Raw genomic sequence first — 16,165 nt, forward strand, 5'->3', positions numbered from 1 at the left:
TTCTAATTAAATTGACCTCCACAGAATTATCAATTATCTATCAGTGGGAATCGTGGTCGAGAGGCTAACTACACTTGAACTTGGCTTGGCTTGGCTACCTATGAAGAGGGCTTGAGGTTGTGTTATCTGAGTGCCTTATGGCAGTACCGAAAACCATCTCTCAGATACCCCCTCTCCCCCACTGGTCCAAAAATGAGATTGGACCATGGTGCTCTGAGCATGCTATAAGCATGAAAGTAGCGCTATATAAAAGCTATAATTGTTATCATCAGAATGGAGAGTAAAAAGCAATTAATTTAGATGTTGAATAATTTAAGTCAGTGTAGCCTATTGGGCTATTTATGTCTATTTAAGTATTTTGTTTATGTCAGTATCTAAGCACTTTAAATTTGTTAAAACAAGAAATTCTCTAGTCGTAAGTAAACACTCAACTGGGAGATTGTATTTTTTAATCACTTTAATCTTGTGAGAAAGAATGTTATATAATAATAATAATTGTTTTCTATGTTGGCTTTATTCTCTCTAATGTGTGGGAAGCGTGGTCAAGAGGCTAAGTACGCTTGAACTTAGCTTGGCTTGGCTACTTATGAAGGGGGCTCGAGGTTCGACACCCGACTCAAGCAGAGTTGTGTTAACTAAGCCCCTAAAGGCAACATGGAAAACCTTCTCCCAGATACCCTCTCCACTCACTGGTCCACAAATGAGATTGGACCATAGCGCTCTGAGCATGCTATAAGCATGAAAGTAGCGCTATATAAAAGCTATACATTTTTTTTTTAAATGTCACTTCCATTCAATACATGTATTTGCACCATTCTACATTCACATCACTCTGCACTCTAACTGTAACAATATATAATAGTGTTCATTATATGATTTACAGCCTCTAAAACTTTTTTTTTTAACAAAACTTTTATTTTCGTTAAATCAGTAAGACAAATATTTTGAATTAACAGACTCGCATTATGATCACCCATGGCCTGAAGTGGCTTCCAGAAGTGGACTGTATAGTTGTAATGAATGATGGGAATATTGTGGAATTAGGAACCTTTACAAACTTGCTTAAGAAAAAAGGTTATTTCTATGACATTATACAAAAAACCTCAACAGAACATGCAGATGTAAAAAATAATAGCAATTTAGGTGAGTTTGTCTGTACATTTTAATAGAAATATAGGACTTTTATTTATTTGTATTATAGGATTTCTCATAGTTAAAAAAATTAGATTTATAATGTAGCCAGTTTGATAATGTATGGATGAAAATATATTTTGATTACTATCATATAGCCAGCTTTATCCTGCTAAGCTTATTACACTATATACATTCATACAATTAAAATAGTTATTAACTTTTTGCATTTCAAAATTTTGTAATGATAGGTTCCTAATGTAACTAAATTTCTATTTTAAAGAGTCAAAAGACACATTCAGGGAAACCCAATATTATAAGGAACGATTATCTATCAACTCTGTGGACATGTGAGTCAATATTTCATTATACACTTGAAAAAAAAAGCAAAAGGCATATTTATTATCAAACCTGTTTTTAAAATTATATATTCTAATTTATTCAATAATATTTGTTACATTAAAAAAGTTAATCTATTGTGAAAAGAAGGGCATGAGAGGACCAAGAAATAGTTCTACAGTAATGTAATGTAATTCTTGAATGTATGGACTTTCAATTTACAAAACAAAACACACAAATCAGTAAATGTTTTGCTAAAATTATAAATCATTCTTCAGACCTGACCCATATGAGATGCCATCCATTGCAGGAGATCACAAAACCATGACAGTTGAGGAAATGGAAGTTGGAAAAGTAGGTTTTTATGTGATATTCACACAAACTAACCATAACCCTAACACTATTCACTTCTTCAGCCATTTTAATTGGTCATTTTCACTTTTACATTTTTCTGAATTTTTTTTTAAATAAAAAAATATTTGTTTGCAGGTCAAGTGGAAAGTTTATCTTGACATTCTAAAAAGTTTTGGAGTTTTCTTTGGAATAGCAATGGCTGTTTTTATGATTGGCTTTCATCTTACTTATAATATTTCCTTCCTTTGGTTGAGATCTTGGAATGAAGACAAAAACCTTTTGAATCATTCAATGGTATCAATGAACATATCATTATCAGACAGACTTCAGATGAATGAAAACTACATACTTGTTTATATTATACTTGGACTAATACAATGTAAGTCTTTTTTTTTCAAACAAAATAATTTTTCTGTATTTGTTGTGTAAAACAAAATAAAATTGAATACTAACATGATAAAAATTGTATGACTTTATCCTGCTGTTCTTTTAAAATTTATTCACAATAGAAGTAATAGCCCAATGCACATCTTTATTTTGTGTAGATGTGCACAGCTTTGTATAAATGTATCTATTTAAATCTATTTAATTGGCTCATTTGTTGTGTTTCATTGTCACTAAGTATAGGCTTCATTCACCATATTTTTGATGAACTTTTGTTGTTTAATTTCTTGTTTTTTTTGTCCATCATTGTTCCATTGTGGTCTAGTTAGCGTTAATCTTAAATTGTTCCATACATGTCCTGGAATCAAGGTGTTGTTATTAGTAGATAAATAAAAAAATGTCAAGGGCTTATGTCCTCTATTAATATTTTAGGGACCAGATCTATATTTAGTCTTCAATTAGTAGCTGGGCATTGTGTTACGTTGTCTTTATGTTAGGCCTGAGATGGGTCAGTGTTATGGCATGGGTGAGCTGAAGTGTCAGTGTCCAACCACTACAAGTTGTAAAGCTGTTACTTTACTTGATAACTATATATCATGTCACACCATTCAGTTAAGCTCATATGATGTGATATTTTATTGATGCTTTCATTATATATATTATATGTCTTGATTGTTTCTTGATTGTATCATTTAATCATTGGAAATATTCACATTAAATATTAAATTTACTAATATTAGCTGTTTAGTGATTCCATCATATTGACTGAATGGCTGAATGAAAGTTGCTTGTCTTATTATGTTCTTATAAATTACATACATGACTTCAAAAAAGAAGATAATTATGTCATACATAACCATTTGTCAATCTAGTCATTCATGTTAGACAGAGACTTAAACTCTGCTAAGTTGTTGATTTTCCTGGCTGCTTCAGGCAACCCATTCCATGCTCTTATAGGACTAGGGAAGAAGGAGCATTTGCACAATTTGTCCTAGTAGATGGAATAAGAAATGTGCCCTTATTTTGTGTCTGAGTATTTGATTAAGTTTTGTTTTTGTATTTGCAAATTATGGTTCAGTATTTAGTGTATTATTTCTATTTACATTTTAAGTCTTCTGTCCTGAAGCATCTCTAAATGTGATTTTACAAATGGTATTACTCTAGTCAAATGTAAAGATTCATTTGTTATTGGTCTTACAGCTCTATTTTGCATCTGTTTTAGTTTCTATATGGTTTCTTGAGTTGAGGGTTTCCAAACTGAGGGACTAAGGTTGAATAACAATTTAGTTTTATGTTCTTGTTTGTAAAAATGTATTTCAATAAACCCCAATTCTTTGTTTGATTTTTTAAATATTTTAATCAATAAAGGGATTTCATTATAAGTTTTCATTGATTATAACACCTAGTTACATATTTTGAGTTTTTAGTCTGTGTGACTTATTTACCATGAATAAGCTAAGTAGTTTTATTTGTTTTAGTTTGTTTTTTTTACTCTTAATAATTGACATTTTTCTGGGTAGAAAGACATGCTCAAATTTGATTCCCATTTCTGTATAATTCTTCTAATTATATTTGTAAAAATAAATCAGTATCCTGTGTTGTTTTATTGTTTTAGATATTTGCAATCAAAATAGATTGCCAGCAGACAATAGCTTTGTCTGCATGAGATGTAGAAAAATGTGTAGGTCGCTACTTTTTTTTTGCATAGTCATGTGAAACACTGCACTCATCCTTAATCTTCAGAATCAAATGCATTGCCATTATTATTTTTGCAATCATCTGCTAATAGTATAACGTTTATTCCTAAACTAATGCAATTAGGTAGGTCATTTATGTAAATTAGGAACAGTAGTAGACCTAAAACTGTTTCTTGTGGTGCACTTGGGTTTACTGTTATTGTTGTTGTTTTGGAGCCATTTATTATTAGTTTATTAGAATTTTATTGCAGAGAACCCTAATAATTAAACATATGTAAACAATATGGTTTTAGTTGGGTCATGTTTTGATGATCAATAAAAAAGATGCCAGGCAAAATCTGTCTTCCTATTTTAAAAATTGCTAACAAAAGAATGAAAACTACCAACTTTCTAGCAATGGGCAAGCAATCATACCTTTTTTCATCTAATAATCATTATAAAACATCCTATTTTAGCTGTGTGCTGCATAGTGTATGCAATTCTGATACACTCTCGCCATGTGACCACATCACATGTACTTCATACATGTCTTGTGAATGGAGTCTTTAAAGCACCAATCAGCTTCTTTGACACAACCCCTTTGGGAAGAATATTGAATCGTTTTAGTCAAGACATAAACATCTTGGACAACACACTGTTCCTACAGTTTGAGGTGTATTTAGAGCATGCTATGTTTGCTCTGGGAATACTTACCATAATCTGCTATACCACTCCAGTATTAATATCGATTGCCATCCCTGCTGTGCTTCTTCTACTATTTTTACAGGTTAGTGATGATAATTTTGTACTCTTTCTTTGAAATCAAAACGTACAATTTACAGACTATTCCTTTTTATTATGTCAAGTTACAAAACAAAACAACAACACTGGAAGATATAATGAAAGTAAAGCTAATATACTTTAAACTGTTGAATTTAAATATTGTTGAAAAAATTACAATACAAATGTTGAATAAAAATGAATCAATTAAATATTCATTAAAAAAATATTCTGTACCCTATGGAATTCTAACCATATTACTCAGAAATAAATAGCACCAAAATTATAAAATACTTTTTCAGGGCTTGGTCTTATCACAAATTTGACCAAATAAAATAAAGACTAATATCACTAACATTGGCTTATATTTCAGCAATTTTGTATTAAAACCTTGTGTCAACTGAGGCGAATTGCTTCCAAGAATTGTTCTTCTGTTATGGCCCATGGCACTGAGATCTTATCAGGCCTGAAAGTGATAAGGGCCTATCAACAACAACAGAATTTTATTCAAGAGGCTGAGATAAGAACCGATAACTTTCAAAAACCTCTGATTTTAGCTAACGCAGTCATCATGTAAGAAATATATTTGTCTAAATATAATTGGCTGGCCTTGGTCATTTAAAATATTCTATTTTGATTATAAATGTTGAATGAAAAACAAAATGATGTAAGCATTTCAAACTGTAATAAAGATAAAGGGTATGATAAGTTAAGAACATGGAAGAAAAGATCAAATCTATATATATGGTATTAAATGTTGAAAGGTTAGCCAAGGTAAAACAAGATTTCAACATGACAATATCATACATCAATGTAGATTCCAAACTCTACTAGCAAATACTTTTTTTAACTCAAGAGATTGGCTGTAATGATTTATCTTATCTTCTTATCTTATATAATACAGACGTTACTTCAAAAAAGAAGATGATTATGTCCTACGCGTCATGCATTTAGTCATGCATATTAACCAATGACTTAAATTCTGCCAAGTCACTGGTTTTCCTGGCTAGCTCAGGCAACCCATTCCATGCTCTAATAGCACTAGGGAAGAAGGAGTATTTGTACAAATTTGTCCTAGCATATGGGACGAGGAATGTGCCTTTATCTTTGTGTCTTTCAGAGTATTTTATTAAATTTTGTTTTTGTATTTGAAGATTATGGTTCAGTGTTTTATGTATGATTGCTACTTTACTTTTGAGCCTTCTGTCCTGAAGGCTTTCTAAATTTAGTGATTTTACTAAAGGTGTTACTCTAGTCAAATGTGAATATTCGTTTGTTATGAATCGCACTGCTCTATTTTGTGTCTGTTCCAGTTTCTTAATGTTTTCTTGAGTTGAGGGGTCCCAAACGGAGGATGCATATTCTATTATTGGCCTAACCAAGGTTAAATAACATTTTAGTTTTATGTTCTTATTTGATGTATAGAAATTTCTTTTAATAAATCCTAATGCTTTGTTTGATTTTTTTGTAGTTTCATCAATATGTGGATTCCATGACAGTTTTTCATTTATTATAACACCTAGGTATTTTGCGCTTTTAGTCTGTGTTACTGGTTTGCCATGAATAAGATAAGTGGAATTAATTTGTTTTAGTTTTTTTGTTACTCTTAACAACTGACATTTTTCTGGGTGGAAAGACATGCTCCAATTTGATTCCCATTTCTGTAATTCATCTAATTCTCTTTGTAAAATATATGTGTCTTGTGTTGTTTTTATTGTTCTATATATTATGCAATCGTCTGCAAATAATCTGACTTTTGTTCCTGAAGTAATGCAATTTGGTAAATCATTTATGTAAATTAAAAATAGTAATGGACCCAAGACTGTTCCTTGAGGTACGCCTGAGTTTACTGTTATCGGTGTTGATTTAGAGCCATTTATTATTACAGTTTGTTCTTGATGTGACATTATATTGGTTGAATTGTATTAACAGGTGGTTGCAGACCAGACTGGACTTAATTTCATATGTGGTTATTGTTTCTGTAATACTTATGAGTGTTGTGTATAGAAATGATTTAGAGCCAGGACTACTTATTCTATCTTTGACTTTTGTACAAATGGTAAGAAAACAATTATTTAAGTGGTCTTATTCTTTGTTGTTTTTTTAAATTATTTTTTTTAATTGATTTATGTTTCACATTTTCATACTGCAAGACATAGAAAAGACTACAGCATTTTCTTATTCTCTTTAATAGTCATTGTTTCATTTGATTTTTCTAAAAATTTGTATGAATTATAGTTGCTTATATTGTATTAGTGGAGGCACAGTGGTTGAGTGGTAAAGGGCTTGGCTTCTGAACCGGGGGTCCTGGGTTTGAATTCTGATGAAGACTGAGATTTTAAATTTCAGAATCTTTGGGTGTTTCTGAGTCCACCCAGCTCTAATGGGTACCTGACTTTAGTTGGGGGAAAGTTGTGCTGGCCACATGACACCCTTGTTAACCATGGGCCACAGAAACAGATGACCTTTACATCATCTGACCAATAGGTCGCAAGGTCTTTATATTGTATTAGTATTATAAGACATCAAATGCAAATACATGATTCTTCTTTATGTAGATTTATACAACTTGACTATTTTATAATTAATGTTATTTTTTATATATATGTATTTACAATAATAATAATAATGATATAAGTATTTACAAAATTTGAGCAGGTAAAAACCAAATAGTTATTTTTTGTTTGGTTGTTAGTTTGTGATAACAATCTTTTTTTTTAAACATATTTTTAGCTGACTAATGAAGTAACAATGGTCAGTAGGATGGCAAGTGAAATTGAAATCAATTCTGTATCAGTAGAGAGAGTTTTAGACTACTCCCGTGTTACTCCTGAGGTATGTAGTTATTTGATATGTTGTATTCTATACTTAAATGCTTAACTGTCACAGCTTTATAAAAAAAAAAATGTCTCTTAATTTAGACTTGTTTTGAATATAATTAATCGATTTAGTAAGGATGAGGTGAATGACTATTTTGGAACCTTTGAGTTGACTCTTGAGTCTCTGACTTCACCATCACATTCAGGTTGTAATTATCAACAGGTAAACATAGGCCTCCTTCATATCATCATTTGTCTTATGTTTGATCTTACATGTTATTATACTAAATATGCCTAAATACTGTGTAATAAAGAGGCTAAGAACTAAAAGATCCTTTTTATTAATTTGTCTATCTGAACAGGCATTTATTTTGGCTACAGATAAATTCTAACAATTAAATTAATTTGAGAAAAAAATTTCTCGCTGCCTAACAATACAAGAGTGTGTTAAAAAAGTAAATTGTGAACTAAAGAAAAATGACAATTCTCTCTGTGTGAAGTCATTTGAGATGGGATGTCTGAAATGGATATTGAAAATAGTAAAAAAAAAATAAGAAGGTTTCACCACCCTTTTCCAATGGGTAAGGAGGGTGTCAAAGTCTTAATAATAATATTAATCTTTATTATGCATGAGAAATTTTTTTTTACAATAGTGCACTACACAATCAATACATTGTAAGAGCAAACAATTTATATGATAGCAGGCAAATGCATCTCAGTCCTACTCCTAATGTGATGTTCATAGAAATGTAGGCCACTGGGTGCTAAATATTGCATTGTTTGCAAAGTAGACTTCAATTAAAAAAAAATAAAACACTTGTGTTATTTAAACATTGTTTCATCTTTAGACTTCAATGTCAGAATGTGTTCGTTACATATTGGGAAAGTTCTTTTTCTCAAGTATCTATTTCATATTATTTCATAATATTAATCTTTATTATGCATGAGAAATTTTTTTTTACAATAGTGCACTACACAATCAATACATTGTAAGAGCAAACAATTTATATGATAGCAGGCAAATGCATCTCAGTCCTACTCCTAATGTGATGTTCATAGAAATGTAGGCCACTGGGTGCTAAATATTGCATTGTTTGCAAAGTAGACTTCAATTAAAAAAAAATAAAACACTTGTGTTATTTAAACATTGTTTCATCTTTAGACTTCAATGTCAGAATGTGTTCGTTACATATTGGGAAAGTTCTTTTTCTCAAGTATCTATTTCATCGAATATTGAATGCTCTCTCTATTTTTGTTGGGCCAATGTTCACATTGAATGAGGTGGTAAGTCACAGTTGTGATTGGGGACTCAAAATGTATTTCAAAAGATCACTTACAGAAAATACTAGTATTATCAAAAGTAATATTTTATTGTTTATGGAAGAAGAATAACAGACGAAACAGACATACCAATTGTTTCAGTACAATTAAACAGATTACCAGGGAAGGTGACAAGAGAATTCATAATCATCTTTTATGCCACTCTCTGCTGTCTTTTGCTAGTCTTTTAATGGCTTCCAGCTGTTTCCTGTCCTCTCAGCTTCATCTAGTACATTGTGTCGCCATTTTCTTTTTGGTCTTCCTCTGCATCTTGTGTCCTGGAAGTTCCAGTTGAAGGCTTGTCTAGCTCTGTTGTTGTCTTCTTTTCTTATGGTATCTAAACTTTCTCTCTAACATCCACATCTCTATATTTCTCTGTCCACCCATCTTCCACAGTTTTTTTTTTCCATTTTGTCATACCACTAACAAGAAAATTAGTAGAACATTTCTAGTGTTTTCCAAGAATAATGCTCAGGACCACTAAGGACTAACATTGCCACCAGGATCAGCTATTAAAGGTCATATGAAAGCCATATGGTACAACTTCATATAGTTTTTGAAACACATAATAAAATTCACAAAACTAACTTAAGAGTCTTCAATTTTGCTATTTCTTGATAACTACAAATGTCAAGTTTCTTATACAAATAACTGACAATTGTCAAAATAAAAATTATTCTTATGTCCTAAGCAGTTCCAGTAGTGTACACCTAGTTGTAAATGTTAATTAAAGACTGTTAACTAAGTTAATGGCCTTTCTGGCAGATTCAGGCAACCTGTTCCATAATTTTATTTCTGAATACTCTTGCAGACAATATTACATAAAGCTGCCTCACACAGTGTTGGGGTCATTTAAAGCCTTTAGTAATCAGGTGACTGAGAAATGATGTCATGACCCATCACATACAAATCTTGAGTTTTCTATCCATAATGAAAAAGTGGCATTAATTTCTGATTAATTTTCTACATATATATTCTATAGTATTTTGTGGTCCCTAACATTAAAATAAGTGCAGGAAAATGATTTAGCAGGTTGCATGGGTTATGTAAGCAAAAAAAGTTGCTTATAGAGGGAATTAATTTATGATTGTGATTTTTTTCTTGCACATGTATTAGTTGATGTAACTAATCAACAGGCGTCTTGGGTATTATCTGAAGATAATTCAACTTTAGAGGAGTGGCCATCACAAGGTTCCATTGAGTTTGTCCACTATAGTTCAAGGTACAGAGAGGGACTAGATCTGGTATTGAAAGACATCAACATTTACATCAAACCTGGGGAAAAGGTTTGAAAATCAATTATAATTGAATTTCTGTTATATTCTTTGTAAGACATTAGCAGGTCTTTTTTTTTAATGTGTTTGATATCTAAATGTGTAAGTTATAAAAAAATTTGATAACAACTAATGTTTTTTCAACTGCTATTGTTGTAATCACAACAAATTTCCATAAAGCAGTCTTAGTCTGAATTAATATAGAATTTTTGCTGGAAAAATGTTTAAAAATATGATTAAAAAAAAGAGTTGTTCAACCAATAAATTTAAATGCTAGAAGTGTAATCAGAAAATGTTTTTAACAGGCCTAATTAAGGGTTTGCAAAAAAAATAATCAGTATGAAACATAAGACTACAATTTTGATAAACAGTTTAAAATTATCCTTGATGTATTAAAGATTTATATGAAGTAATATGTAAGCTACCTGGTGTTATCAAATTCATGCTGGATTGGTCACAACACCAATAATATTAAGCCTAAAGTTTTGGCTTTTTTGCCATAACAATTTTCTGAAACAAGGAACCTTTGACAGTAGGCCTAATCCTAAATCTTTAGTTGTATATAGTTGTATTGCTGTCCTACTATATTGCTCATTGTGGAGAGTTATATAAACATTTTACAGCTCAGTATTTAATAAATATTTGCTTTTTGCTGATCTATTATTTAAGAATTTTGTGAACTTTTACAATACAAAATCCAATCTGGCAGTGGGAAAAAGACAATTTTTGAATTTATGGACTTATTAATTATAAATATTTTTTCCACTGTATCAAAAGGCTTACAACTATATAAAAATTGTCTTTAAGTACAGCTATAATTATTATCATTGTTTTCATACAGATTGGAATAATTGGCAGAACAGGGGCAGGCAAATCTTCATTTGTTTTGTCATTATTTAGATTAATAGAAGCTGCATCTGGCTCAATTCTTATAGATGGCATTGATATTTCAACTATTGGTCTACATAAACTTAGGCAAGGGTTGACTATTTTACCTCAGGTACACTGTTTAATGTTATATTTAATTTTATTAAAGGTTTAGGATACCAAAAATAAATTCTTAAAAAAAACAACACTAAATATGATGAGGTTTAGTAACAATCTGATCATGTGTTACATAAACAGGACTCAGTTTTATTGTCAGGAAGTTTGCGGATGAACCTTGATCTATGTAACCAGAGAACAGATGATGAATTATGGCAAAGTCTGGAGTTAGTACAGTTGAAACAATTCTGCCAAAGTTTACCCAAGAAATTGGATCATGATGTTGGTGATGGAGGCTGTAATTTAAGGTATATTGCTGCAGTAGATTTATCCCTGCCCATAAAAGAGGGGAAGATCTTTCTCTTGTGCTGGAACTTTCCAACAGCACTTTAGACTGCATGGTGTCATTATGTTTTTATTTTCTGTTCCTTTTTATATACCAATAAAACACTGACAAATAAGCATAAGACTTAGAAGATGCTAAGAGTATTTTATACTTTTAGATCTAGAATGGACAATCAAAGTAATAGCTGTGTTTTTGTGTTTAGAGGCTGTTGTGGAAGAGGGTTTCCTCTCAAGCTATTCCGTTGGAAAAAAGGAAAGCAAAGTTATTTTCTCTTTCATCTCATTTCTATGAGATAGTCACTTTGTCACTGCAGAAGGTGTCACACCACTATTTGATACTGTGATATATTGCTTGAGAAATATTGAAAAACACTGAGTAAAACAAATAATGGTGCAGCTCGAGAAAAACAAGAGTTAACAATTGAATTGTGGGTAATTGGTCACATGATTAGAGAGCTGACCACATGGGCAAGAATTAAGTAGTGGCCATGTTCTTGAGCTGAAAGGATGTATAGTTAGTTGATTGAGTAATGTCATACAATAATGAATTTCGAGTATTTCATTGCACATTGGGTATTTTGTGATGTATAATATGAATTGTGTTATGGCTGGAATAGCCAGTGAACTGTTAATTTCTTATGAGGAATAAATGTAGTCTGCAGATCAAGATCTTATTTCATTATTAACTGTTGTGCTAATAGCAGTAGTCCTACCAGACAAGAAGTAGTATAACTCAAGTGAATCAAGTCCTATTTCATTGCTTTATTATACAACATAAAATGTCATTTAACAAGCAAGAAGAAATAACATTATGACATTTGGTGGCCAGTCATTATTTGTTTTACTCTGTGTTTTTTTCAATATTTCTCAACCAATACGTCACAGTATCAAATGGTGGTGTTGGGTCCTCAAGCCAAAAGAAAACTGCTACAATTATTCAATGCTAGCTGGAAATCTGGCAGAATTCCAAACATCTGGAAAAAAGCCATTATGATCCCTATACTAAAGCACGGCAAACCAAGAAATAAACTGGATATCTACTGTCCCATCAGCCTCACTAGCTGTACTTGCAAACTGATGGAAAGAGTGATAAATAGAAGGCTGACATGGATCTTTGAGTCAAATAACTTACTCACTGAAGCCCAGGCTGGCTTTAGAAAAGGCAGATCAACAGAAGATCAAATAGCCTTCATCACACAAGAAATAGAAGACGGCTTTCAAGAAAAGAAACCAACAACAATTGTGTGGGTTGACTTAGAAAAAGCATTTGACAAAGTCTGGGAACAAGGTCTCTTGCTCAAGCTAATCCAGCATCACATATCCCACAGAATGTACAACTGGATAAAGGAATACCTAAATAATAGAAAAGCCTTAGTTTGCATGCAAGGACAAAGAAGCCACACAGTGGGTATAAAAAATGGGGTCCCCCAAGGAGGAGTCCTAACCCCAACACTTTTCCTAATATTCATAAACGATCTAAATCAAAACCTACCAAAAAAAGTTAAAAGCAGCATGTATGCAGATGACCTTGCCTTAATTAGCACAGAAGAATATGTAGGAACATCGAAATTTTGATTACAAGATGCTCTTGATAAACTCAACAATTGGTCCAAAGACTGGGGCATGTCCATTAACACAAAAAAGACAACATATACCATATTCTCACTGTCAACAAAACAACAATCAATAAAATTAACATTAGTTAAGGAAGCTTTAGAAAAAAATGACAGCCCTACTTATCTTGGAGTCACCTATGACCCGAGACTAACCTGGAAAAACCAAATAGATAAAACAGAGTAAAGGCATCCAGAGACTATCCCTCTTGAAAAAATTAGCTGGCACAGATTGGGGAGCTAATCACAACATCCTTAAAAAGACCTATACCAGTTTGTAAGACCTGTACTAGAATATGGTGCCACAGCATGGGGCTCAGCAGCCCAAACCAACCTAAGAAAAATAGACAAGGTTCAAAATATTGGTCTAAGGATAATGACAGGAGCAATCAAAACAACACCCATAAGAGCTATGGAGGAAACCGCTGCCCTGATCTCTCTGGATGAAAGAAGAGAAATAAAAATCCTTTCCCAATTCACTAAATTGGAAACCTTGGAGAGGCACCCACTCAGAACAAAAATCCACAAAACTGGCACAAAAAACCGTCTCAAAAGGACCAATTTCATACAGGAATCTCTAAACCTAAAAAAGAAACACCAACTTGAAAAAATTACTCTGGAATCCTCGATACACTATAATGAATCTCCACCCTGGGACGAAAGCCCTCTTCCTACTATAAGGGACCATATTGAAAACATAAAAAGAAAATCTGATTACAGACCAACAGAGCTCAAGGAAATAGTGAACTGTTTTCTACATACCAATTACCCTAGCAATCAGTGGATCAGAGTTTACACGGATGGCTCATCCCATAAAGCCACCACAAATGGAGGAGCTGGAATACTTATCGAATGGCCAGATGGAGGAAAACTAGAAAAATCCATTGCAACTGGAGAGCTCTCTGACAGTCACAGAGCAGAAAGGGAAGCACTAGCACTAGCTGCTACCATGCTAGCAAATCATCCAAGTTCCCCTCACAGTCAGATTGTCTTTCTAACAGACGCGAAAATCACCCTCCAAAGCTTGCAAAACTCTGATTCCCCTTATATTAAAAACCTCAGAACAGCACTTACAAAGCTCAACAACAACAGCAAAAAAACTGTTATTCAATGGATACCAGCTCACATACAACTAGCAGGAAATGAGAAGGCTGACACACTCGCCAAGAGTGGGAGAACAAACTCACAAGTAAACTCTGCACTCTATCCAGAAGAAATGAAGAAATTAATTGTAGATAAAATAAATGAGAAATGGACGAGCTCCCATCCAAATCACAAGAAAGATGACGCTTACTATAAGCTATCCCGACAAGACCAACGTCTAATCTTTCGACTCAGGACCGGACACAACAGAATGTGACAACACATGTTCCGGAAGCTCAAAATTGGAACCAGTGAAATCTGCCCATGTGGAGTATCACCAGAAAATGCTGACCACGGCCTCCAAAACTGCTCTCTCTACCAAGAGACCCGTATAAGACATTGGCCCCAAATCACCCCAATAGAAAGAAAACTATATGGAGAGCTCCCTGATTTGGAAACCACTGCGCAGTTCATCTCATGTATTGGTCTAGTCATATGAACACTCCAACATAACAATGAGAACGATGAAGAAGAAGAAGAAAAAGAAATGGTGGTGTGACAGACGGCAATAACATCTTGAAGTGAGGGGGGGGGGGGTAAAAAAGGTCTGCATATGGAAAGGGTTGGCCCCAAAGCAAAAGAAACTTAAGGCATTATACCCTTGTGGGTTTCAGAAGTGAATTAGTGAGGGAGGGGAAGTACAAATTGCAAAGTAAAAGTATTTTACAATAAAAGATATATAAAATGTTTTGTTTTACATATTTCGGATGTTCCTTCAGAGTTGAAGATAGTTTACTTCCTAGTCCAAACCTCCCGCAGGACGACGGGGGATGGGAGCGGGCAGGGTTTGAACCCTCGACCGTCGATAAATCCGAACGACAGTCCAGCGAGCAAACCGCACGACCAGGCAGCCAAACTTGGGTAAAAGAAAAATATGAATGTTTCCTCCAAGTACACTTTGATATAGAATTTAAATTTAGTTAGATATTTACTGCTTTCTAGATATGAATTAATAACTGGGTTACTTTTGTTTTTTATACATTAAATGTTGGTGTACAATATATAATTGTTTATATTAATATAGGATTGGCCTATGCATTCATTTGAAAATCTAACATCTTCAGTTACGTGATGATAATACATTTTTTCCTTTAAGTAAATAATCCCAATTATTGTTCTAGTAGTAATGCTGAAGGTGGACTATTATAGTCAGACTAAATTATTCTTTTTTTTGGACCTATAGTTTGTACATCATGGTTCGATGATGACCACTTTTGTCATTAGGGGGGCTGGGGGCTTTGCACTGGGGTTTTGTACCTCCTCATGTAGCTGGTGAGACCTCTGTGAGCCTGGAATGTATGGCTGGACACCAGGCAGGTTATTCCAAAAGGACCAATAAAATGATCTAAACTCAACACCCCACTTCTAATTTTTTTTTCACAAATGTATTCTTATAAATTATTTCTCTTTTTCAGTGTGGGACAGCGCCAGCTTGTGTGTCTTGCCAGAACTATACTAAACAAGACAAAGATACTAATTCTTGATGAAGCCACTGCTGCTATTGATGTAGAAACTGACCAGGTTATTCAAAGGACTATAAGTACAGCGTTTCATGACTGCACAGTTCTGACCATTGCTCACAGAGTGAACACTTTACTAGACTATAACAGGTAGACATTTATATGCTTACTAGGAGAAATTAGAATACTTATTTTTCTACTTTTATTTTCAATACAAATGAATCAACTCAAGACAGTATTTAATGATACTCTGAAATGTTAATATTTTTTTCCTACTCACAGGATTATGGTGCTACACAATGGGCAAATAATAGAATTTGATTCACCAAAGACATTACTTGCCCAAAGTAATTCACATCTAAGTTCCATCTTGAATAAATCTGGCCAACATTTGTGATGTGTTTTCTAAATCTTTGCATACATTTCAAATATGTTTTAAAGTCACTTTTAGACTTGTCTTGAAAAGTACAAGTACTTGTAATAACTTTGCTGACAATTTTTTTTTTCTTTTTTACAGAATATTGCAACTTAATTAATATTTGC

At 32.9% G+C, this 16,165-nt stretch overlaps 1 protein-coding gene across 1 annotated transcript in view; it reads left to right on the forward strand.

Annotated features, from left to right (window-relative positions):
• The window catches only part of LOC106078860 (multidrug resistance-associated protein 1-like), a 32,704-nt gene extending 16,573 nt beyond the window's left edge, over window positions 1–16,131 (forward strand). Inside the window, exons 17-29 of the mRNA XM_013239945.2 lie at window positions 957–1,143; window positions 1,415–1,481; window positions 1,749–1,824; window positions 1,960–2,203; window positions 4,361–4,671; window positions 5,038–5,237; window positions 6,597–6,723; window positions 7,398–7,499; window positions 9,940–10,089; window positions 10,919–11,077; window positions 11,203–11,369; window positions 15,578–15,772; window positions 15,905–16,131. Coding sequence (XP_013095399.2) covers window positions 957–1,143; window positions 1,415–1,481; window positions 1,749–1,824; window positions 1,960–2,203; window positions 4,361–4,671; window positions 5,038–5,237; window positions 6,597–6,723; window positions 7,398–7,499; window positions 9,940–10,089; window positions 10,919–11,077; window positions 11,203–11,369; window positions 15,578–15,772; window positions 15,905–16,019 — 2,100 coding nt within the window. The 3' untranslated portion in view covers window positions 16,020–16,131. The remainder of the gene's footprint in view (window positions 1–956; window positions 1,144–1,414; window positions 1,482–1,748; window positions 1,825–1,959; window positions 2,204–4,360; window positions 4,672–5,037; window positions 5,238–6,596; window positions 6,724–7,397; window positions 7,500–9,939; window positions 10,090–10,918; window positions 11,078–11,202; window positions 11,370–15,577; window positions 15,773–15,904) is intronic.
• The last annotated feature ends 34 nt before the right edge of the window (window positions 16,132–16,165 follow it).

The sequence above is a fragment of the Biomphalaria glabrata genome, chromosome 2, assembly GCF_947242115.1.
Source record: "Biomphalaria glabrata chromosome 2, xgBioGlab47.1, whole genome shotgun sequence".
Classification (NCBI taxonomy): domain Eukaryota; kingdom Metazoa; phylum Mollusca; class Gastropoda; family Planorbidae; genus Biomphalaria; species Biomphalaria glabrata.